This window comes from Peromyscus leucopus, chromosome 8b (genome assembly GCF_004664715.2).
Source record: "Peromyscus leucopus breed LL Stock chromosome 8b, UCI_PerLeu_2.1, whole genome shotgun sequence".
NCBI lineage: Eukaryota > Metazoa > Chordata > Mammalia > Rodentia > Cricetidae > Peromyscus > Peromyscus leucopus.
Window position 1 is genome coordinate 16,623,804 of NC_051086.1, and position 24,511 is coordinate 16,648,314.

At 36.6% G+C, this 24,511-nt stretch overlaps 1 protein-coding gene across 3 annotated transcripts in view; it reads left to right on the plus strand.

The window, feature by feature from the left end:
- Gabrb2 (gamma-aminobutyric acid type A receptor subunit beta2) overlaps positions 1-24,511 on the plus strand; it is a 219,372-nt gene that overhangs the window by 64,951 nt on the left and 129,910 nt on the right. For all 3 annotated transcript variants that reach the window (XM_028864279.2, XM_028864281.2, XM_028864280.1), the window contains exon 5: positions 14,033-14,253. In XM_028864279.2, the coding sequence (XP_028720112.1) occupies positions 14,033-14,253 (221 nt within the window). The remainder of the gene's footprint in view (positions 1-14,032; positions 14,254-24,511) is intronic.

Below are 24,511 nucleotides of genomic sequence, written 5' to 3' on the forward strand. Positions count from 1 at the left end.
AGGAGCTAGTTCCAGGACAGCCAAGGGCTATAGAAAGAAACTCTATCATGAAAAACAAAGAAACAAACAAACAAAAAATAACAAGAAAAGAACAGTGACATAATTTCTGAAAAAATGCAGATTAATTAAAGAATTGAAAACCAATTTGCTTAGCACTAAACCAAGATACTACCATTAATATATATAAACTCATTAGTTTTGTCTCAATATAATATACATATTTACACAATTGTGTCATATTGTTGTTCACTCTTATTTATCAATATTACACAATAAATATTATTAATACTTTAACAATATCTATTCATGTTAATAATTCTGCTTTATAATTTTTATACACTATATATACATATACATATACATATATACACATACATTTAACTACATAGTTTGTACTGTGTGTTGTTTAACTTAATTTTTTATCTGTGAAGGTTCTGGACTTAAGTTTATATGTATTTTGGACTAGTAAGTGTATATTTTCTTTTATTTACTTTTGTATCTTTCAATAGGTAGAGTTGTGTGTTTTTTAAAACTTGTATTGCAAGACAGTCGGTGGTGGTGCACGCCTTTAATCCCAGCACTCAGGAGCCAGAGGCAGGTGGATCTCTGTGAGTTCAAGGCCAGCCTGGGATACAGAGTGAATTCCAAGAAAGGTTCCAAAGCTATACAGGGAAACCCTGTCTCAAAAAAAACTTTAAAAAAGAAAGAAAAAAACAAAACTTGTATTGCTGACTGTCTCAGATACTTCAAAGTCAAACATCAAAAGATACAATGTTACAAAAGCCTGGGAAGCTAATTTTTTTAAATTTTAATTTTAACTTTTTTTGGTTTTTTTGAGACAGGGTTTCTCTGTATAGTTTTGATGCCTGTCCTGGATCTTTCTCTATAAGCCCGGCTGGCCTCAAACTCACAGAGATCCAGCTTGGCTCTGACTCCTGAGTGCTGGGATTAAAGGCATGTGCCACCATTGCCAGCCAGGGAAGCTCATTTTTATAAAACATACCTTCCAATTGTGAAGATGAAAATGCAAAATTACCCAAATAAATGAACATGATTTTGTAAAAAGTCAAGTTCTGTGACTACACTCAAATTTAAAGCTGGACTAGGGTCCATTGGGGTTGGGCTTGTGAGAAGGGCTCCTGCTGAGTAGGTTTGAACTTTGAGTTGAGTTCTAACTAGACACAGAAATGTAGCTTGCCAATGATCTCTTAAGATAGTGTTTGAAAAGTATGAAAGAGCTTGAAATATTTGCACAACAGGAAAAGCCAATATGAATGTGCTTAATGATTTGAAGTAAGGGAAGAAAGGAGTCACAAAGCTTCTCCAGTCACACCCAGCCCTGCAGTCCCATAGCCACTTATAAAATAATCACTCAGAGGCTTATATTAATGATCAACTGTATGGCCTATGGCAGGCTTCTTGCTAGCTAGATCTTTCATCTTAAATTAACCCATTTCATTTATCTATGTATTGCCACATGTTCTGCCGCTTTACCTGTGTCCCATTACATGTTGCTCCTTGGATGGCAGTTTGGCATCTTCCCCCACTTTCCTTTCTCCTCTCACTATCCCTCTTGGATTTTCCCACCTGGCTCCATCCTTCCCTGCCATAGGCCAATGAAACTTTATTTACTAACCAATAGGAACAGCATATATTCATAGCATACAGAAAGACATCCCACAGCATTTCCCCTTTTCTGTCTAAAAAAAAAGGATGGCTTTAATTTTAACATAGTAAAATTATATATAACAAAGCAGTTATCAAGAAAGAATTATAGTTAAATATCTGGTCTATTTATATTTGGCAAAATTAGAAAATATTCTACTATATATCCTACTTTGTGAGTCTAAAGGTTTATATCTAATTCATCTTTTATCATGACTAAGGAAAGCTATAATTATAACTATCTAATCTTCAACTCCATCAAAGACCCCAGAAAGATCTATTACCTAAGTAAACAGGAAGTGTATTATAAGCAACTTCCAAAAATCTAGAATGGCAGAGACATCTATCTGGCTGTCTGGACAGTCATCCAAAGTTCCTCTGCTTTGGGGCATCCATCTTCAGACTATAGGTCTAGAGTTTCTCAGTCACTTCTCTCTGTGTCCTGCAGAATATCTGGCAATTTCCTCTGTGAAGCAGGAACCTGAAAGACCATCTCGAATTATTTTGGCAGAATTCAGTGGTCATTTTCCTATGGATCCTAAATATCCAGTGTATACAACATCTTGTCAAGCAGTCCAGGCAAGGGCATTTGTTTTTACCCAGTAACTAACTTTTGCCACAAAAAAGCAAACTCCATAATGAGTTTCTTCAATGCCTATCATCCTCTTTGAAGTAATTGGTACAGCCAGGAGCAGACATGTCTCACTGTCCCAAAAGTCTAAGTTCTTAAAACATTTTAATTACCATATTCTTTAGGTCTTTGAAGAATTTGAAAATTACCTACCGAATTGAAATATATCTTTGTATATGTAAAAAACATAACTAACATGACTATAGATTTGACTATCATAGAAAACTAGTTATTAATCTGTATTTCTTAATTATACATTGCAATATGATGAGTTACATAAAAATAACACTTTAAATAAGAGTAGAAATATATATATATATATAATAACAAAATTAACTTTAAATTTGTATCAATAAACCAAAATCCATAGCAATGTAAAACATTTCAAACAAGTTGTTGCACTTTAAAAGTAGATTCCATAATATACCCTTTTATCTTATCATGTCTATATCATATCCCCCTTTCTGCCATCCAAGGAGCAACATGTAATGGGATGCAAGTAAAGCCATGGAACACGTGACAATACATAGATAAATAGAAATGGGTTAATTTAAGGTGAAAGAGCTGGCTAGCAAGAAGCCTGCCATAGGCCATACAGTTGATAATTAATATAAGCCTCTGAGTGATTATTTTAAAAAAGGCAACAGAACTGTGGGACAAAGTGGAACAAGAGAAACTTTTGCTACAGGGCAGTAAGAGATGGGTCCAAAGAAGTAGGGCTGTGAAAGTAGGCATTTTATTCTAAGAATGGCAGAAAGCTTTTGGACTATATTTACCAAGGAAGACACAGTTATATGTACATTTTCTTACTATCCTATGGAGGGCAAGGATATAACAGGGAGACAGTGACAATGATCTTGTAATAATTCACATGTAATAGTTATTTTTCCATTAATGGTTAAGACTGAAGACATATCAGATGTGTTACAACATTTGGGATGAAGACCTAGAATTTAACTTCTTTTTCTACAAATATTTCTAGGTTTGGATATGTTGTTCAGTGGTTAGAAGCATATGCTGCTCTTCCAAAGGACTTGAGTTGCATCCTCCAGTAACAACTTTTTGGACAGCTCACAATTGCCTGTAACTCCAACTCCAAGAGAGATTCAACATCTCTGACTGGCACAGTCACCTGTGCTCACATGCACACACCCTCACAACAACATATACACATATACAAAATTAAAAACAAAACAACAAAGTATTAAAATATATCACTAAGAAGACAATATTGAGAAGAAGGAATAATCTCATTTTAGAGACTTCTGTGAAAGTTACTCAGTGTTCACAAGAAATTAATGCCATATATCATGCAGTTGTACTCTCATTTACCTAAAAGTTTGCTAAATATTGTCTCTGCCCACATGAATAAGCTAGAGTTTCTATCAAGAAGATGACAGCCTGTGATATTAAAAAGTGTGTCCTGTAAAAAATTAAGTTTTATAGTTGTAATGTTTAGGAATAATTTACACATCACATGTAATATATTTGGCAAAAACATGAGGTTTTTAAACAGTGAAAACTATTTTGCATTTCAGTTTTTGGAATTCAGTAGGAATACAAGATGGAAACATGAAAGTGTCTTCCAAGCTCGCCTTCAAATTAATAAACTATTCCTAGCATGAGAGTAAAAGCTACAGTGTGCATGTTGAACAACTGTGGCATTTTATACACAGGAAACATGCATTACATTTAAATTAATCCTGTAATTTCTTGATAATGGAGTTTTACTGCCTTCTCAGTACTGGAACTGTCTTAGAGTCTTAGAAGAGGCAGAAGGTCAGACTCCCAGTTTATAACCTAAGCCTTGGTGTGCCATTAACTAAAGGAAAGTAATAAACAATGATTACTAGACACACTTGTTGTTTCTACAGGTGATATTTTTTTTTAAAAAAGTTCTTTTTTTTTTTTCAAAAAATCATAAAAGCTTTAGTTCTGACAACATCTAATTTCGGAGATAAAGCTATTAACTAGAAGGACATATAAGCAAGAGTAATCACTGAAGTTCAAGATTCTAGTGGAATAACAAGTCATTTTAAAAGCTTACAAAATGTTGTTACAGTAAATAAAGTAGATTAATCCTATATTTTATCATTGATGAGAACGTATTTTAAAGTCTGCCCATTAAAGAAGCTAACAGGTGCTCTTGTATACTCAAAGGACAGATCAGAATCCACATTAAACGCATTCATTACCCTGGTGACTTCTCCCTAGATACAGAAAAAATAAATTGGGAAATGAAAATATATTGGTGATGTTTTTCCAAATGAGTAATGGTGTCATGGAAAAACAAAGGAAATTATCCATAGAATAGAAATGCTGAGTTGCTTAGAGAAAAAAGGAAGAAATGGAAAGCCACAGGTAAAAGGGCAGTAAGAGGAAAGCAGATTTGAGATAAGTAGTGACTACAGGCACAGGAGGGGAACCTACAGGCTTGACCAGGAGAAAACTTCAGCACACACCAGAGTGAGGATCTGTGTCTAGCAGTGGTCAGAGCAGGGGCACAGCCTGAGATGTCAATAGGGAGAAGGAAAAAGACCCTTATGGGGAGTCATCTCATGCAGTGATCAGACTTACATTAGTGTCTACTGCTTTGAGTACTGATTAAGGTTCTAGTGAATAAAGAGAAATGAAGTTTCGAAAGGTATTAAAACAGTGTTCTCCAACTTCCTAATCCTGGGACCCTTCAGTACGGTCCCTTATATTGTGGTGACCCCCAAACATAAAATTATTTTTCTTGCTACTTAACTGTAGCTTTGCTATTGTTATGAATCATAATGTAAATATCTGTGATTTCTGATGGTCTTAGGTGACCCCTATGAAAGGGTTATTCCACACTCCCCCTAAAGAAGTCACAGCACACAGGTTGAGAACCACTGGATTAAAAGAAAACAATATTATCAATACTAGCCTAATAATAAGGTTATTGGTTTATGGTTTCCATGTTCCCAAAATACCTTGATTTTTTTAAGTACAAATGTAAATAGTAACAGTATAGTAGAGATGCCTGGCAGATACAAGATTCATTAACTATGCAAAATTAAGATCAAAAGAATGTGCAGAATGACACATATATCACTTCTGTGATAGATATCCCATAGCTTAAGTGACATACTGTCTGAAATCGTATAAACCCAGTCCACTAGGTATACATGTCACAAACTCCAGACTGAAATCAACAAAAGAACTGACCAGAAGTCTTCAAAAGCATTATCACAAAAATAATGAGACTATGGAACTATTCCAGACTAAAGGCATGTAAAAAGTCAAGGTGGCAGCTTGGATGAATCCTGGAACAACAACAAAAATGACTTTAATGAATAAGTGGGAGTTAGGACAATGGGTCAGTGGTTTATTAATGATAAATGGTAATATATGAGTGTTAATTTCCCAATTTGATAGTTTTATGGTCATGTGAACTCAATACTCATCTTAGAGGAAGATATGTAAAACGTACTATAGCAATACTGTGAAATTTTCATTTTAAATTATAAAATTAAAACAAATGGAAAGAATAGTATTCCATTGTGTATATGTACCACATTTTATTTATCCATTCTTCAGTTGAAGGGCATCTAGGTTGTTTCCAGGTTCTAGCTATTACAAACAATGCTGATATGAACATAGCTAAGCAAGTGCCCTTGTGGTATGATTGAGCATTCCTTAGGTATATGCCCAAGAGTAGTATAGCTGGATCTTGGGGGAGATTGATTCCCAATTTTCTAAGAAAGCGCCATATTGATTTCCAAAGTGGTTGTACAAGCTTGCATTCCCACCAGCAGTGGAGGAGAGTTCCCTTAGCTCCACATCCTCTCCAGCATAAGGAGTCTTCAGTGTTTTTGATCTTAGCCATTCTGACAGGCGTAAGGTGGTATCTCAGAGTCATTTTCATTTGCATTTCCATGATAATTAGGGATGTTGAGCAATTCCTTAAATGTCTTTCAGCCATTTGAGTTTCCTCTGTTGAGAATACTATTCAGCAGAGAAAAACAATGACATCATGAGGTTTGCAGGCAAATGGATGGATCTAGAAAAAAACATCCTGAGTGAGGTAACCCAGACTCAGAAAGACAAACATGGTATGTACTTACTCATAGGAGGATACCAGATGTAAAACAAAGATGACTAGACTGCTACTCACAACTCCAGGGAGGCTACCTAGAAAACAGGACCCCAAGAAAGACACAAGGATCGCCCAATGACAGAGAAATGATGAGATCTACATGAACAACCAGGACATGAGTGGTGGTAATGAAGGGCAAGGGTCTAGGGAAAGAGAGCTTAGGGGAGCAGGAGATCCCAGCTGGATCAAGAACAGAGAGGGTGAACAAGGAATAAAAGACCATGATAATTGAAGACCACATGAGAATAGGAAGAAGCAAAGTGCTAGAGAGGCCCACAGAAATCCACAAAGATACCTCCACAATAGACTACTGGCAATGGTCGAGAGACAGCCCAAACTGACCTACTCTGGTGATAGGATGACCAAACACCCTAATTGTCGTACTAATAACCCCATCCAATGACTGAGGGAACCGGATGCAGAGATCCACAGCCAGGCCCCATGTGGAGCTCCAGGAGTCCAATTGTTGTTGAGACCTGTAGCTGGAGAGCTTTTTCTCTGGTTCCCACCAAGTCCCACCAGTCCCAGAGTCCACTTACAGATTAACATACAGATGCTTACATTATTTAAACTGCTTGGCCATTAGCTCAGGCCTATCATTATCTAGCTCTTACTCTTATATTTAGCCCATTTTTATTAATCTATACTTTGCCACGTGACTCGTGGCTTATTGGTACTTTACATCTTGCTTGTCCTGGTGGCAGCTCCAGGCAGTTCTCCTCTCTGTTAGTTCCACCTATACTTCCTGTCTGGCTACCAGCCAATCAGTGTTTATTTATATAGAGCGATATCCACAACAGAGACTAAGGTTGGATAAAGCACAGGGACAAATAGCCAAACGAATGGAAACACATGAACTATGAACCAATACCTGAGGAGCCCCCAACTGGATCAGGCCCTCTGGATAAGTGAAATAGTTGATGAGCTTGATCTGTTTGGGAGGCATCCAGGCAGTGGGACTGGGTCCTGTATTCAGTGCATGACTTGGCTGTTTGAAACCTGGGGCTTATACAGGGACACTTGGCTCAGCCTGGGAGGAGGAGACTGGACCTCCGTGGACTGAATCTACCAGGTTGAACTCAATCCTCAGGGGAGTCTTTGCCTTGGAGGAGATGGGAGTGTGGGGTGGGCTGGGGGAAGTGTGGGGGGGCATGGGAGGGGGTAGAACAAGGGAATCCATGGCTGATATGTAAAATTAAATTAAATTATAAAATTAAAAAAAATGGAAAGGAAAATTTCAAAGCTGATTATAAGTTTATTATCAAATCTATGCATATGCAGGTTTATCTACCTAAATGTCTGGTTGAAAGAGAAATATATTCAAAGAGAAAACATGATAAAGGACTGGGAGATGACTTAGTGGATAAATAATGCTGTACAAGTGTAAAGACTGGAATTTGGATCTCCAGATTCATATGAAAACTGAGTAGGCAAGAGGTGGGACAATTGTCTGGCATCCCAGATCTCAGGTAGCAGAGAGGGTATTCCTCAGAAAATTAGCCAGCTGTACTATCTGGCATTGGTGAGCTCAAGCTTGAAGAGAGTCCCTAACTCAATAAACAAAAGGAGAAAGATCTAAGAAGATACTCAATATTGAGTTTGGATCTATATATACACACACGTGTTCACCCTACCAAACACACAGACACCTGCACATATACTAACATGCATACCCATGCATACACCACACACACACACACACACACACACACACACACACACACACACATCAGCCAGGAAAAGCCACAAAGAATATGAACAGACAACCCATAAAACAATAAAGTTTAAGAAAAGAAAGTATGTATTCCCAAGTTATTTCAGGCTATGTATTTTCTAGAACACTGAGAAAAAGAAACAACAAAAGTTTGAATTTTGATATAAGAAAACAAATGACAGCAAGGTCAAAATCTAAAAACAAAAAACAAAAAAACAAAAAAAAAACCCACTTATTTAAAAAAACAAAAACTAAGACATCTTAAAAGTAAATATTCATTTTTATCATTCCATCATTTCCAAAGTGGTATTTAAGATATTTGAATGTAAAGTCAGCAAAGCATTTCTGGAATCAAATTATTCTAGTTTTAGAAATGACCTTGAAAGCTGCCATTGATTACAATGGGACTACAGAACCTATAGCCATTTGAAGTGGTCTTGTCAGCCTCTCCTGCTGTGAGTAGATGATCCCTTACATGCATGGGTGAAACTTCCTTGTTGCAAATTATTTTGTCCCCATCATATATGGAGCCTGCCCTTGTATCTCCAAACTTCCATGTATTAGATTCTCCTAGTGACTTAAGAAGATGAATGTACCAGGAAACTACCTTGGTGTGAATGGCTACACACACACAGAAACAATATTCTTTACGAAATATTTATCTCAGTTCAATTGAATTACATCACTTCCTCCTACCCTTTTCTTCCTCCAGCCCTTTCCATGCCCCTACTCTCAAACTGATAGTCTCTTTTTCTTTATTATTTTTAATATATATATATGCATATGCTCATTAGTGGGAAAAAAGCTATTTTTCCTTCACCCAGCAGTCATATTACATTTTTTAAAAAAGTGTCAAAATACATTCTTATTTGCATACAAAGTAAGGCACTCATGTAAGGACAGAATTCTCAGTTTTCAAAAATTCCTAAAATCCTGTAACTAGCACAGTGAAGGAGATGCAGAGCTTTGCTGGCATTCAAAAACCACCAGTGCTACCTTTGGAGTCAAACCACCTCTCAGCCCATCCTGAATCCCCAAGTAACATCCTTCTCTTTAAATTTTTAATGTATAGCCCAGGCGGGCCTTGAACTTGTGATCCTCCTGCCTCTGCCTCCTTCAGCAAATCCTACCGGCATGCACCACCACCACCGGCAACACCTTCTCTTCTTTTTCCCCAAAGATCTACCTTTCCCAGGATGTCATATGAATGCAATTGTATAATATGAATCCTTTTGAGTCTTAAGTACTTTCATTTCATTTTTTGCATTCATTAACCAGTGATAATATTATATTAACAAGTTTATTCTTTTTATTATTTGGTTATATTCTATTACATGAATGCCACACAGCTTTTCTTTAATTTTTAAAATTACTCTATTAGGATAGCACCCAAATGATTGAATTTTATCTTAACAATTTCATATTTATATGTACATGTGTATGTAAAAACATACATAGTCATATTTTGTGCATTAGTTTTTATTGCTGTGATAATATATCATGACTGAGATAACTCATAAGAGAATGTGCTTATTTGGGCTTATGGTTCCAGAAGGATGAGTCTGTTAGTTTAATATGGATATTCCAGTTGCATTGGACAGGTGCCGAAAAGATTATGCATTCTCCAATTGATCGCCTCAGTTCCTTTGTTGAAAATCAAGTAAACATACAGGTGTATGTGGTTATTTTTAGGCTCTTAAGTTTTACTGATCTATGTATCTATAACTATCACCACATATCTGAATCTACTTTTATTCTAAGTCTTAAGACCCATTCTGTGTCCTTCAATATTGTTCTTTCTTTTCCAAATCATTTTGACTATTCTGTTTTTTGTTTGTTTGTTTGTTTGCTTGCTTGCTTTTTTCAAGACAATGTTTCTCTGTATAATAGCCCTGGCCATCTTGGAACTCACTCTGTACTAACTGGCCTCAAAAATCACAGAGATCTGCTGCCTCTACGACCAGAGTTCTGGCACTAAAGGCTCACACCATGACACCTAGCTATTTTTGACTATTCTCATTTGTTTTGAATATGAATTTTAGCATCATGTTACTATTAACAAAAATGACCCCCATAAGGGAAAGATATGATTAATGTTGCTGTTGAGTCACATCTATGGATTTCAATGAAAATGACAGCTTAATAACATTTACCCCTGCAGTCATGAATATAGCAAGTATCTTCAGTTATTTAGGGCTATGTGCTTCCAGCTTTGTGTGTGAGCATGTGTGCATATGCATGTGTTATAGTTAAATAACAAAGAAAGACAAAAAATTAAAATAATAATATCACTCTTGTAGTAGTCTTACTTCACATTTGATTCCTTTTCTCATCCATCTACTATGTTTAGCTTTATATAATCATCAGATAACTGCTTTCATATTCTTTCGAGATTTATGTTTTGTTTGCAGTTAGTGGAACAAACAGCCTACCGTGGACTTACTTCAGTGTGCACAGTACTGAAAAAGAATTGATTTTAGTTTCGATATTCTAAATCTGTCTTTTATGCTGATGATCTGGATTGTGGTCAGGTTGTTTCTAGTTTGAATAGAGCAACTTTGAGACAGCTCCCTGTGGTTAAATTCTAAAGGATACAACATCAATACAAAAGTTGAATGGGTTTATCTGAGATAAACAAGTGTATACAGGGAGGATAGACTATAGGAACATTCTTTCCTCATGTGTACAAATTCTTCCTTTCTTGACAGTGCCATGGTGTGTAATTTTGAGATAAATGAAATAAAGCTGATACTCTAGTCTACACAATGTCCAGGTTCTGTATGGGAGTACTTCTTAGCAGGAAATGCCTTGTTAGCATGTAACATAGGATTATAACATTACCATTTATTTGGACCAAAAGAGAATGCGATTTCATTATTCAAATATGTATCAGCTGACTGACAAAATCTATCTCTTTCAAATTGTGTTTAATATAAAGAAAGTTTATTATTAAAGGCAATGTAAGTAGCTTTGACTTTTAATAAGATCAGTAATCAAAGTTTTCATTTTATTTCAAGAATTACAAATCATTAAGTGTATTTCCTCATTCCTAATATTAATTACCTATTTATTTTTTATGTCCTGGTTTTCAGGTATTTGTAACACAGACTTAGGAAAACTATTCAGGGTCCTGTTCTTGTTTGCGGCATTGTGCTTCCTGATTTTCCAATGCTGTTTCTATCAAGCTGCTGAATTCTCTTAAGGACCTTCATATTAACTCTTTAATGAACTAGAAATTTGCAGAACAGTCCAGAGTGATGCTCAGAGCAAGCCATTGAACTGAATTTCATCTACAAATGTCTGAAATGCCTTTAGAATATTAGTTATATCTGCATTATTAAAATAGAAGTCTGATGCTAAATTTAGATGCTGTTTGATGAAGTAACTTCTTGATGAGGACAAAGTGAGCAGATCCAGAGACATATTTAAACTGTTTTTTTTTTAATACACGCTTTTACTTTTCTTATAAGTGTTTGTAGCATAGAATATCATGCGAGGCACTGAATTAGAATACATAACTCCCAACCATGTTTGGAAAAACTTGGGGCATTGTGAAGATTGAATGACATTCCTTATACACAGAATTATTCAGCTCTGGGCAGAGATCCCAGAGGCACAATTTACAGCACATTCACTCTTTGTGCCCTGGTGTTGATCGAGCCTCGCAGGCAGCTGGAATGATTAAGACATGATTCTCATTTTTTTAAAGCCCTCAAGTAGGTCATTGTGAATTAATTTTAAAATAGATTTGTAATTATCTTTTTTCAAATGAGTATTTGGTCCTCCAGTTAGTTATTCAGATGAAGGGGAGGGAGCAATTCCTTTGTACCCATAGGCTTCTAATGGATCAAGCATGTCACAATATATATGTAAATGCTTTATTCATAATATATTGGCTTTTGTGGTTTACAAATTGCATTTGCATTATTTATTTAATTTTCATAATAGTCCTGAGTAGATTGGGCATATATTAAAAGCTCTATTTATACTTAATCAACTCAGGCAAAAGAAATAATAAATGTGTACCTGATAACCAGCTCTCCTTTCTCTTCCTCTACTTCCATCTCCCATTCTCTTACCTTCTTTGGCTGGTCTCCTTCTTTCATATGGTCTCATTTCCAGTTTCATGACCCTTATGCACACATGCACTGGTGTGTGTGTGTGTGTGTGTGTGTGTGTGTGTGTGTGTGTGTGTGTGTGTGTGTGTGTCTAAGATCCATGTGTGAAAGAAAACATGAAGAATTTGTCTCTCAAAGTCTGGCTTCTTTCTCTTAACAATTTACAGTTTCATAATTTTTCCTGTTAGTATGACTTTTTCCTTCATGTGGTGATATTTTGCTTGTGATCTAACAAATGAAGCTTGCCTGAAGATCAGAATGAGGTGGAGCTAAGCCACTAGTTAACTATAAAGGCCACACACCTTTAATTTCAGCACTAGGGAGGCAGAGGAATCTCTGTGAGTTCAAGGCCATCCTGGGCTACACAAGAATGACCCAGTCTAAAAGAGAAACAGAGGCAGGCATTCGTGGCAGACACCTTTGATCCCAGCACTTGGGATCTTATAACTTTAATCTCAGCTCTAAAGAGGTTGAGACAGGAAGTAATATGGCTGGGCAGAAAAAAAGATATATAAGGCGGGAGGAGACAGGAGTTCAGTTCCTTCCTTTTGTTCTGAGGGTTTCGTAGAGGTGAGAACTAGCGGTTGGCTGCTCTGCTTCTCTGATCTTTTAGCTTTCACCCTGATATCTGACTCCAGGTTTTTATTAATAAGACCAATTAGGATTTTTGCTACACCTTCAAGCCTGTAAAATCTCACTGTTTATATGCGCTACATTTTTTCATTCATTAGCTTATGGTCATCTATGCTGGTTTGAATTCTTTGCTACAGTCCACAATGCCAAATCAATATCAATGTGCAGGTACCTCTGTGGAAGGACTGAGAACCCTTTTAGTATTATCACAAGTTGTAACCTGGGTCATATGTTAATTCTTTTTTTAGATTTTTGAAAAAATGTCTATAATGATTTCTACAGTGTCTGCACTAGTTCACATTTCTTCCAAAATTAATAGGGTTCCTCTCTTCCCATATCTTCACCAGCATTTGTTGTCATTTCATAGCTGGGTATTATAAATATCTATACTCTTCTGAATGGTAAATCTTATGAAGTTGTTCTATTCCCACTCTTCCTATGTGCCCCTGCTCTCTTCTGTGAATCTCTTTACTCTGATCACTAAACATGGCAATTCCACTCCAACATCAGGACCTTTGAAGATTCTCCTGTGCCAAAAATGTTCTTCTAAGAGCTAGTAGTTTAGGCTTACCTGGTCTCTACACCATCTCAGCTCCTTAGAGAGGCTTTTCTCCACACCATCCCAGATAAATGTCTTTAAATTTGCTTTATTTGCTTTGTGGACTATAGCATTATGTGATACTCTGTTCATTTATCTGTGCTCTGTTTATAAATTCCCCGAGATCAGGCTTTGACCTACCCCTCAGCACTGACAGCCACATACCAAGAAAGAATTTAATATTTGTTGAATGAATCAATGCATGAAATCTTAGACTTGATATGCTAGTTAATTGTTTCAGAACATAAAAAAACAAGTGCCTATCTAGTCTTTTAAAATTGTTTTTATATCTCACCTAAAACAATCCATGAACTCTACTTTGTAAAGGGAAGAAAAAGCAGTTCTGTAATTATTTGTTGATATCTATCTTCCTGTAACATATAACACATTTTGTGTAGACATGTTTTCTTCACCTTATATTCATAGTACCTACTGCTATGTTAGATGCATGTCGTATAGTAGGTGCTTCCAAAAAATGAGTTAAATGGATTAATACAGTCCACAAGTCTGTTATGATACAAAGTAACTGTATTTCTTCTCTCATCCACAGGACTATACCTTGACCATGTATTTTCAGCAAGCCTGGAGAGATAAGAGGCTGTCCTACAATGTAATACCCTTGAACTTGACTTTGGACAATCGAGTGGCAGACCAGCTCTGGGTGCCTGACACCTACTTCCTGAATGATAAGAAGTCTTTTGTACATGGAGTGACTGTCAAAAACCGTATGATCCGACTGCATCCAGATGGCACAGTCCTGTATGGCCTCAGGTCTGTAGTGTGGATCTTTAAAAGTTAAATTTTCCTGGAAAAAGAAAACCCAATTGCCTGTTGTCAGAGTAAAAAATGTACCATTTTCTGTATTCCTTCTGCAGTTCTGTGGAAAAAAGAGTTAAACCTTCTATCAGTGAGATATCTGAGAGCTTAGGAAAGCATGTGTACAAAGGACTTAGATCCAGCTAAGTCTAAGTTGTTGTTACTTTTTTTTTTCTTTTTCTGAATTATCTCCCAGTATCAGATGCTGATGCTAAAGCCGCTTTCTTTAAGGACTACGGATAAACAATATCAAAATAGCTAAAGCATAGAGTTTCTTTAAAATTGGAAAACAGAAAACCCTGAATGATGAATGATTGTTTAGACACGGCAGATGTTCCTGAGCTGCTGAACTGGGTCATGGTCCTCTGGTGGCAGAGAGGAGTATCATGCCCTCTTATCCCCCAAAGAGCAATCAACTTACATATAAATACCATCTCATGTTTATTAATGTTTAATTTATGCTCTTAAATGTACCTCCAGGAAAGCATTTCAGTACCAGGCTATTTGGATGGGAATAATTTGTAAAGAAAACTAGTTTAACTTCAATTAAAACCAATAGATGGTGTTCTCAAAAAAAAAAAAAAAAAAAGAAAATATATTTTTATTCTGAAATGATTTCAATGTAAACATTTTCTTTGCATGGTAGAAGGAAACCACTCTAAATGTCAGCATTTTCAATTGCCTCTGCTCTATTATTTAGCATGAAATATTTCTATGCTGAAAATATTACAGTGTAAACACTTTTGCATGAGAGAAGGAAATGATTCTAAATGCCAGCCTTTTCAATTGCCTCTGATCTGTTATTTTGCATAAACATGTGACTATCCTATGATAATAATGATGATAGTGTCAACAGTAATACCCAACCCTTCTTAGGGGTTACACACTGAGCTAAGTGCTTTCCACATATCAAACAGTCACCACCCGGCACCCTATCTGCATCTTACTTTTCTTGATGTTCATAATCCACAACAGTTGTGGTCTGAACACACTGAGTGGAAATGATCAGAAATGAAATGTAATGTTCGAGTTATGCATTATTATGACTAACATAATGAAATCGTACTTGCAGAACTATCCAGCCCTACCTGAGAAATATGACACTGTTTTCTCCACAAATTCATGCTACAGCTAATCATTAGTGCCTTTGTAGCCATCTTGGCTGTTAGGTCAACTGTCATGGAATTGCAGGTCCTGTGTTCAAGTAACCCCCTATTTTTTCTTAATAACAGCCCTGAAGCACAGGAATAGGGGACTGGCAAGTTAGATAGATCAGAAAGAAACTATAGAGATATCATTTTTAAGAAATAGGTAAATTTTATTCAATTTAAAAGGAAAGGAAATCCGGGCGGTGGTGGTGCACGCCTTTAATCCCAGCACTTGGGAGGCAGAGGCAGGCAGATCTCTGTGAGCTCCAGGCCAACCTGGGCTACCAAGTGAGTTCCAGGAAAGGCGCAAAGCTACACAGAGAAACCCTGTCTCGAAAAACCAAAAAAAAAAAAAAAAAAAAAAAGGAAAGGAAAACTAATATGCTCAGGTTGCTAATTCTAAAAGTAGAATAAATCTTTTGTTAATGAAATTGCAAAGTAGGAAAAATAACTTCTTATTAGTTTTGTTATTGCTCCTAAGACTGGAAAAGTTACAGCCACAATAAGTGACAAGTATTAGTTAAAATAAGAATGGCATCCTAGTTTTTCCCAGTTATGGATGGAAGACATAAACATGAAATACATCCCATCTTACAGGAATGTGATGTGTGAGACATATAGACCCTGTATGATGACATCATCAAAGGGTACCGAGAGGAGTGATACCAAGCCATGTACTGCAACTAATAGGGACTTAGAAAGGTTTATTGGTAGGTCTGACTGAGACACTAAGACAGTTGCTGGAGAGGATACACCTGTGTGTTTCAAGCCTGCTGTTCTGTTTCTAGAAAAATTGGAAATATTGATTAAAGAGGATAAATGTACTCCAAAACCAGTGTTCAGTTGCCGTGAAACCTTGTTCTTTGACAGGAAAGCACTCTGCAAAACACAAAGTCATGGAAGTGCAAAGGATATATTATCAGGACATAGGAATGAAAGATCAACCTTGGTACCGTGCAGCATCATGGAGGTGAATTTCATAATCAGGCCACGTGCCCAGAGTAAAGTATCTAAGTCTTTGAAAAGCACAGGGAGATCATATGCCATGTCCTGGCAACGTAATCAAAAGGCCAGGGTGGCAGCCAGTTTTTTCTGCAGAGGGTTTTCACTATTGCTTTATATCCAAAATGAAAACTTTCCTGCAGGAAGAAAAGCTAAAGTCCTATTAATAATGAGCAGTGCATCTGGCTTTCCTGCATGTTTCCTATATAGACAATTGTGTTCAAGCTCTACTTTTACCTTTACCACAAATTTTATATCTCATATTCTTGGTCACAGCATTGGTAAACTGCAAAAGGAATACACATTTACCAGGTGGTTGATAGAATTAATCTGAACACTGTCCAGACATGGAAATACTTCACTACTGTCGATGTATGAAATAACATACATTGAAGCTGCAATTGATGAGTTTCTGAAATACTTTACGCATGAAGCTGAAAATGGTTGTGGAAGCTTCATGTAGATTGATGAGAAAAATTAAGAGAATCATTAATGGAGCCCTGCAAGCTAGTAATATGGATTTTTCAATGTACTTGGTAGAAAGTTCGGACACATACTAGATGCAATCAAGAAGTGGTAACAAATAAGAAATCAGAAGAATTTGTGTTGACTTCATAGGAAGGAAAAAAGTGATGAATGGATCAGAAAGTAATATATTTGCCTACATACAAATGTCTAGAACCCAAACCTGGATATAGTATAATATTACAGTATCTGTCTGTAATATTATATTCAGGGCTTATGTAGTGAGATGAGATATAGAGACAGGAAAATGCCTGGAAAAGTTCAGTCCAAATAGCCTGGTGTATGAAGCAGTGAACAGCAAAGAGATGTAGATGAATTTGTAATCAGTCTTCTTAAATAAAGAACACAGAGCCAAATATAGGGGTGAAAGCCTTAGAGATCAGGGAGTCATAGCAAAGAGACCCTGTCTCAAATAAGGTAGAAAGTCACAACTGATACCCAAAGATGTCCTGTGACTGCCTATCCATGCTGTGGCACAATCATCTACCCCAGCACATACAAACACATGAGCACACATATCACACACACACACACACACACACACACACACACACACACACCATGCATTTACATGCACACATTTTTATTATTTTCCATTGTTCTGCATCCAAGAATGTTTATCATTCTCTTCTGTTTATTGGCATTAGGACAGATCATTTTCCTGGGATAGTAATATTCAAATCTTTCAGGACTTGAAGTGCATTTGTTGCTCCAAGTGCTTCTAGTGTTTAGTGTTTCCTTTGAGAAGTGAACTGTTATTCTGATGGAACTATTTTTATATATGACTTAAGCTTTATCTCTTGAAGTTTTCAGGATATTTTATTCGTTCTGTATGTTTTTCTAACAATATGACATGGAATGTTTATCTTCTAGTTCCATCCATTTGATGTTCTCTATGTCTCTTATACCTGGAAGGGCATCCCTTTCCAGAGCTTAGGAAATTTTCCTCTATGATTTTATTAAAAATACTATCTATGCTTTTTGATATAGGACTCTTCCTCTTCTTTTATGTCTATAATTAATGAATTTTGTCTTTTCATAGTGTCCTACTTATCTTTTGCATTCCATTCATATGTTTTTAAAAAGATGTCATTGACTTCAATTGAATGATCCTCTGTATTATCTGCTCTAATGTTTTGCCTGCTATAAGATCCATTCACTGTTGAAGCTTTCCACCAAGGCTTTTATTGACTTACTGAAATTTTCATTTCTGAAATCATTTCAGCTTGCATTTTATTCAGTATTTCTAGGTATTTGATGAATTCTATTTTCAATACTAAACTGATTTTCTTAATTCATTCAATTGATTGTGTTCTCTTGGAATTGCCTCCAGAGATTATTTGTATCCTCTTTTAATTCATTCATGAGTTTATTTGTGTTCCCTTTGAAATTTTTGAACATATTGATTATAATTTCTTTAAATTTTTGTCTAGGATTTTGTCTAAGTCACCATCATTGGCAGCCATCACTAAGTGACTGTTACTTGTTGGAGGAGATATTTTGTCTTGGCTTTTCTAGTCACTAGTGTTTGTACTTTGGGATTTGCCAACCTGGAGTGAGTTGAGACTTTTTGTCACAGCTGAGATGAGCGAGTGTGTGGTGCTAGCCTCACCTCTGCTTCATGAGTCTTGACTGGACTCAGTAGTGCTTAAAGTTCAGTTGTGGAGAAACTTGGCATTGACCATGAGTAGGGTAGGTGAGGGTGATCGTTGCTTTCTTGATAGTGCTACGGGTTCTGACTTCATAAACCAGAATCAGTACGGTGTATCAGTGGATTGTACCAAGGGCAGCAGTTTCACATGTCCACTAACCTTAGAACATAGCTTCATATGGGAAAGTAAAGCAATGTTCAAGATCCCATGACCTCTAAATTCACAAGCTAGGGTGTTTGAAGAGTGTTATGCCTATGTAACAGACACAAATGGATCATGTCCTCTGTCTCTGTGGTGCTCAGGGAAGAAGAGCACACTCAGGGAAGGGAAGAGGCTCCCGCTCCTATGGCTTTATTAGTCTCTCCCTTGCCTGGCTTCAGTGAACTTGTTGAGCAGTTAAAATAATCCCCAGAGGCAAGAGACTGTAGTTTTCTTACCTCTTTAAGCCTGGTGCTGTGTGACACTGGAAGAACACACAAGAGGCGAGGTGCAGAAGGACTACTCACCTATTAGGACCACGTGCAGGCAGGGTGAGGATGTGTACCTCTGAGGCCGAGGGTGTTGAAAACCCTTTACATATAGGTGACCAGTGCTATCAAGGAGGCAGATACACATGCCCGAGGCAGCGGTTCCTGGAACTCCTAATGTGTCTGTACTGATTGACAATGGAATGGCAGAAATGTGCACCTAGAGGCAAAGGGTTTGGGGGCCTCCACATCTCTGAGATGGATGTAGCAGAGAATTCTGAACTTCTGAGAGTAGAATATCATTATTTTTCCATTTCCACTTCCAACACAGGCTCTTGACACAATAAACAATTTCTTGAGCACCTGCAACTTTCATAAAACTAGCACTTCTGTGCAAAGCAGGCTCATTAATTGTGATTGTTCCCTCAGTTGCAATGTTGAAATTAATTGAAAGCAGATGAAATTAATTCAAAGATTTTAAAATGCATTTTTAAGCAGTCCTAGTAAATTTTATGGAAAAATAGGACAGTTTCCACTGAAAACCAGTACGTACCTGATACTCCTTTCTTGTCTCCGGGAGGCTTATTTGCAATAGATAAGAGAAATTTAGTTAAAATGACCACTGATGGTATTAATTGCAAATGCACAGCCCCTCTTCCTACTCTTCTATCACCAATCTTGTTATTTCCCATTGCTGATAGTCTAGACAGAATTTTATTTAGCGTCAATGCAAAATAGAAGAAACATTGAAACACTGCGTACAATTAGAATATTATTGAAAGCAGCAAGGACTCATTGAAAAATTTAGCGTGTAGTATGACAGACTATGCATATTTTCTTTGTTAACATTACTTTATTCTCACTATTTTCTCCATGTTATATGAAAAAAAAAATGAAGAAACCTATAGACATTTAAATAGCGACTGTACCCCAAGATTTCACTTATCTTAATGTAGAAATATTACGCTTCCACCATAACCTTTGTGTACTGAGTTATGTGGTGATAAATAATACTTAGAAAAGCCCCGAGAGAACCTCGAAAGAATGGACGAGCAGAAAAGCTAGGTGGAAACAGCTCTCAGTAGAGCTGTCGCTAGAGACTTTTCTCTTGAATGATAAAATAAAGCTCTGAGAAACAGAAGGCAAGAGGTTTCTATGGAAGTTCACCTTGAGATCCTAAGGTCTATAGGAGTTCTAGTTAAAAGGGTGAGGTGTGTGTGTGCGCGCGTGCATGTGTGTGTGTGTGTGTGTGTGTGTGTGTGTGTGATCCTTGGGCACCAAGTCATTGCAAAAAAGTCAGTAATCAGCCGGGCGGTGGTGGCGCACGCCTTTAATCCCAGCACTCGGGAGGCAGAGGCAGGCGGATCTCTGTGAGTTCGAGGCCAGCCTGGTCTACCAAGTGAGTTCCAGGAAAGGCGCAAAGCTACACAGAGAAACCCTGTCTCGAAAAAAAAAAAAAAAAAAAAAAAAAAAAAAAAAGTCAGTAATCATAAAGTCTATCAATGTGAGTAATGAAAACTGAAAGACAATCATTCAACCTCGATGTAGAAGGCTGAGAGCTAGACAGTTTCACACTCAAGACAATGACCAGTAATTTGCTAATCAAAGACTTTGAGCTGAATGTTTGTGGCATAAACAAATGCTGCATCCTACCGCTCTTGACAGCCGAGGAAGAAGAGACTAACATATACAGTATTTGAGTGAACTGTCATAAAGTACCACCGAGTGATCCTTTCAGGTATTAAAACATAACAATGATGAAGACACTGGTATGATAGAATACCATGCCTATTGAATTGGGCAGGTGTTCATGACGTTATTCTTTGAAGCTGCCAGCATGTTTGAAAACATCCATCATGAAATTTGAAAAACAAAACAGAAGAAACAATAACAACAACAAAAACCCCAATAACAATTAAAAAATATGTTCCAGAGGCTACAGCCCTGTTGTTTTACTATCTAAAAAAAATATGAGTACAAATTGAGGGAAGAAAGGGAAGGAGTTAATGATGTAGTAATTATATTATAATATTAAAAATTTTTAAGCATAATTAAAAAATAAAATAAATTATAAAGAGAAGAATTAAGAGCCTAGGGCCTGGAGAGTCTGCAGAGGGCTTGCTATGAAAGTAACAGGACCTGAATTTTGATTTCAGCATTAAAGAAAAAAGGCAGGTGTGAGCACTTGGGATCTACAGCACAAGTGCTGTGGGGGCAAAGCTAGGAGGCTTGTTGTGGCTTGCTAGCTTCCAGCCTAATTCTAGGTGGATTCAGGACCCTTTCTAGACTGAATAAGGCAGAGACTGATAGGGTGGGATGCTCCAGAACCTCCTTTGGCTTCTGCATTAATGCACACAGGTGTGCATACATGTGCACACACAATACACAGAAACACACATAGAGATTTAAGAGGTTTGTAGTCAAGGAATGATAGTTCTGACCTCCCAGAACTTTAGGATCCATATGTTTATATGAATAGCTTTTATTGGCCATTGTTGAAGACAGGGCATCTTCTCTCAGAGGCTGTGTGGCTCAGCAGGTAAAATTCATGACAAAGCTAGGGCATAATCCAGAGAATAGTGCTGAAAACACTTCAGCTAACACCTTGCTGACTTCCTTGTAAACTTTTCCATCTGTAGGAACATATCAATTGCTTCTAAGTGTACAAAGCCAAAGCTTTCAATCTATCCATGGTGATAGACTGTGTTTGATGAGCAATCATTGAGCATAGCATGTCTCCTGCTCAGCAGTAAGCTGAGGGTGCTTTTGACCTGCGGAGTTCAGAATATGAAGATAGACATGAAGACATATGGGGCCCATGTGAGGATGAGTTCTAACAGTTTCACCCTGAATCTCTGCCTGCCTAGTTTCAAAGACACCAGATCACAGTTCAGTCTCTTCTCATTGTTTTTCAGGTTAGTAATCTTGTAAAACTATGGGAACAGAGTTGGAATATTATGCAGACATCTAAATGGACAGAGTTTGGCAATACAACTAATTTTCTTCACAAGGGGTAGTGATAATACAACTTAGGGTTTGGGTCGTTTTTTTTTTTTTAATTTTGTCACTTGCTTCTTTTGAACAATCATTAAATTCTCTGAGGATGAGTTAAAAGATGCAAATTTTGTTACAGCCTAATCATCTCTCAATTAATGGCCAATGAATGTAAAATAATCTGTAATTGAACATTATACTAGAAAATGAAATTATGTGTTTAGAGTAACGCAGTAATAGTTGAGTGCTAAGTATTCAACATTACTTAATAGATATGTGGTGCATTGGATGGATGGAAATTTTTAGAACTTGACTCAGTATTATTTACATTATTCTGTGAAGTAAGATTCTAAGTCCTTTGTCTAGAACTAAGAATGGAGAGAATAACAAGTGAAATGAAGATAATGAGGAAAGATTAGGCAAAGCATATCTAAAATGAGAAGAGAAATTTTAATGAAAAATCAAAATGAAAAAAATTATTGTCAGTGTTGATAACAAATATATGATGGAGCCAGTTATCTGCAGCTAGTCCTATGTACTGAACAGTTGGATAAAGGGGATAACTGATTATCCTGACACCCATGTGGTCATGACAACCTTTAGAAGCTGCCCTGCAGCCCCAAATACAGTACAATATCTATGAAATTCAGTTATAATCCCTGATTTAATCAAATGTTGCTTAATTCTTCTTAAATAAAGGCATTTCTTTTCATCATGTTTATCAGTCTTATCATTGCAACTCTATAGAAAGAGGGTTATAGGAATAAGTAAGGTATGAATATTATTTTCCCCTTAAAAATTGCAACATGTGGCTGAAGAATAATGAAATCATCAGAGAGTGTTTCGCTGGTGTACTCAGTTCTGACTCTGTAACAAAACTGGACATTTTGGGTGGTTTATAAGCTACACATAGTTATGCACATAATTCTAGATACTGTAAAAGCTCAAGATATCAGCACAATAGATTCTATGCTGAGAGTCTCTTCCTGGCTCACAGAAGTCACCTTCTTGTTGTGTCTTCACATGTTAAAATAAGAATTCAACTGTCAACAGACTCTTTTACAAGGTCATCAATGCTATTCATAAGAGTTCTGCACTCATGGTTTAATCAAATATTGAAAGACCTCACCCAAGACCAAGACACTAAGACATGGGTTATTAGATTACACAAGTTAAACTTCAAGAAAACCAATGTTCAGACCATAACCTTCACCTTTACCTTGGGTTGTATTTTATATCTCAGTGGTTTCATTTTGATAAGATAAAATATTTCTTGTATTTTAGATTTACTCCTTAAGGATTTCTATTGAAAGAAGTGGCCAAATATGGGGAAGAGTGTTTTCAATGTTGGACTACAACTACAGAAGTGATGAGGAGAAAAAAATTCCCTGACTACACAAAAGTTTCCTTTTGTTAAATAAAGCAAAAAATTTCAAACAAAATCAACTAAGTTCTATTCCAAAATATCATTCCCTCAGTCAGATCATTTCAGACCCCTTCATGGAAAAAGGACATGAAATTTCTATTCCTTGGTCTTTAAAGTTTGAGCATGTAGGAATCAGATTTTACCTCTAGTTGTTATGGTCACAAAGAATGTTACCTACATATAACATATTCTTACTTTCTTAAAATAGCATACATAGTATATTTCAAAGGGCTAATGAAAAATTAAACTGGAAGCCTGTCTGCATTCTGAAAATTGATAATTCATTCAATCATTTTATTTAAATATTTTCTAAATGCTTATTCTAGCTCCCCAAAGCCTGTAGTACTGCAATTTTGCTTATGTGAGGCATCTGTCCTTGTAAATCCCACCTCATTTTCATGTAGCAATGTTCAATACACACACACACACACACACACACACACACACACACACACACACACATATATATATATTTGACATCATTTCTCTTAGAAAAATAAAACCTCATCTGATGAATTAGGAAAGCAGAAACAACAGCATCTCATTCTGGCTTACAAATCCAAGTTATCAACAGGTGACATCTTTAACAACTTACATTTTCGTTAAAACTCAGCATCAGCATTGAAATTATTTAATGCCAGTTCATTAGCATTACCTATAAGCATGTTGTCATATTAAATGCATGGCAGAAAGAAATCATTTTTAAATTATGAATTTTTTCTTTTTGAATATTTAGAAACTATAGTCTTAGTTAGGATTCAAATTTCTGTGAAGAGATACCATGACCATGGCAACTCTTCTAAAGGAAAATATTTAATTGGGTGTTGTAGATGTAACCAACCATCTTATTAAATAAGAAACAATGTAAAGAAGAAAGCCAAGAGGTCAGAGCTCAGAGCTAAAACCTTTCCCTTCCTCCTGCGGTGGTCCTACCTCTCTGAAAGAGAGCTACTTCCTGTGTGTTTGTCTTCATATAGTCTTTCTGTTCTGCCTTCTCAT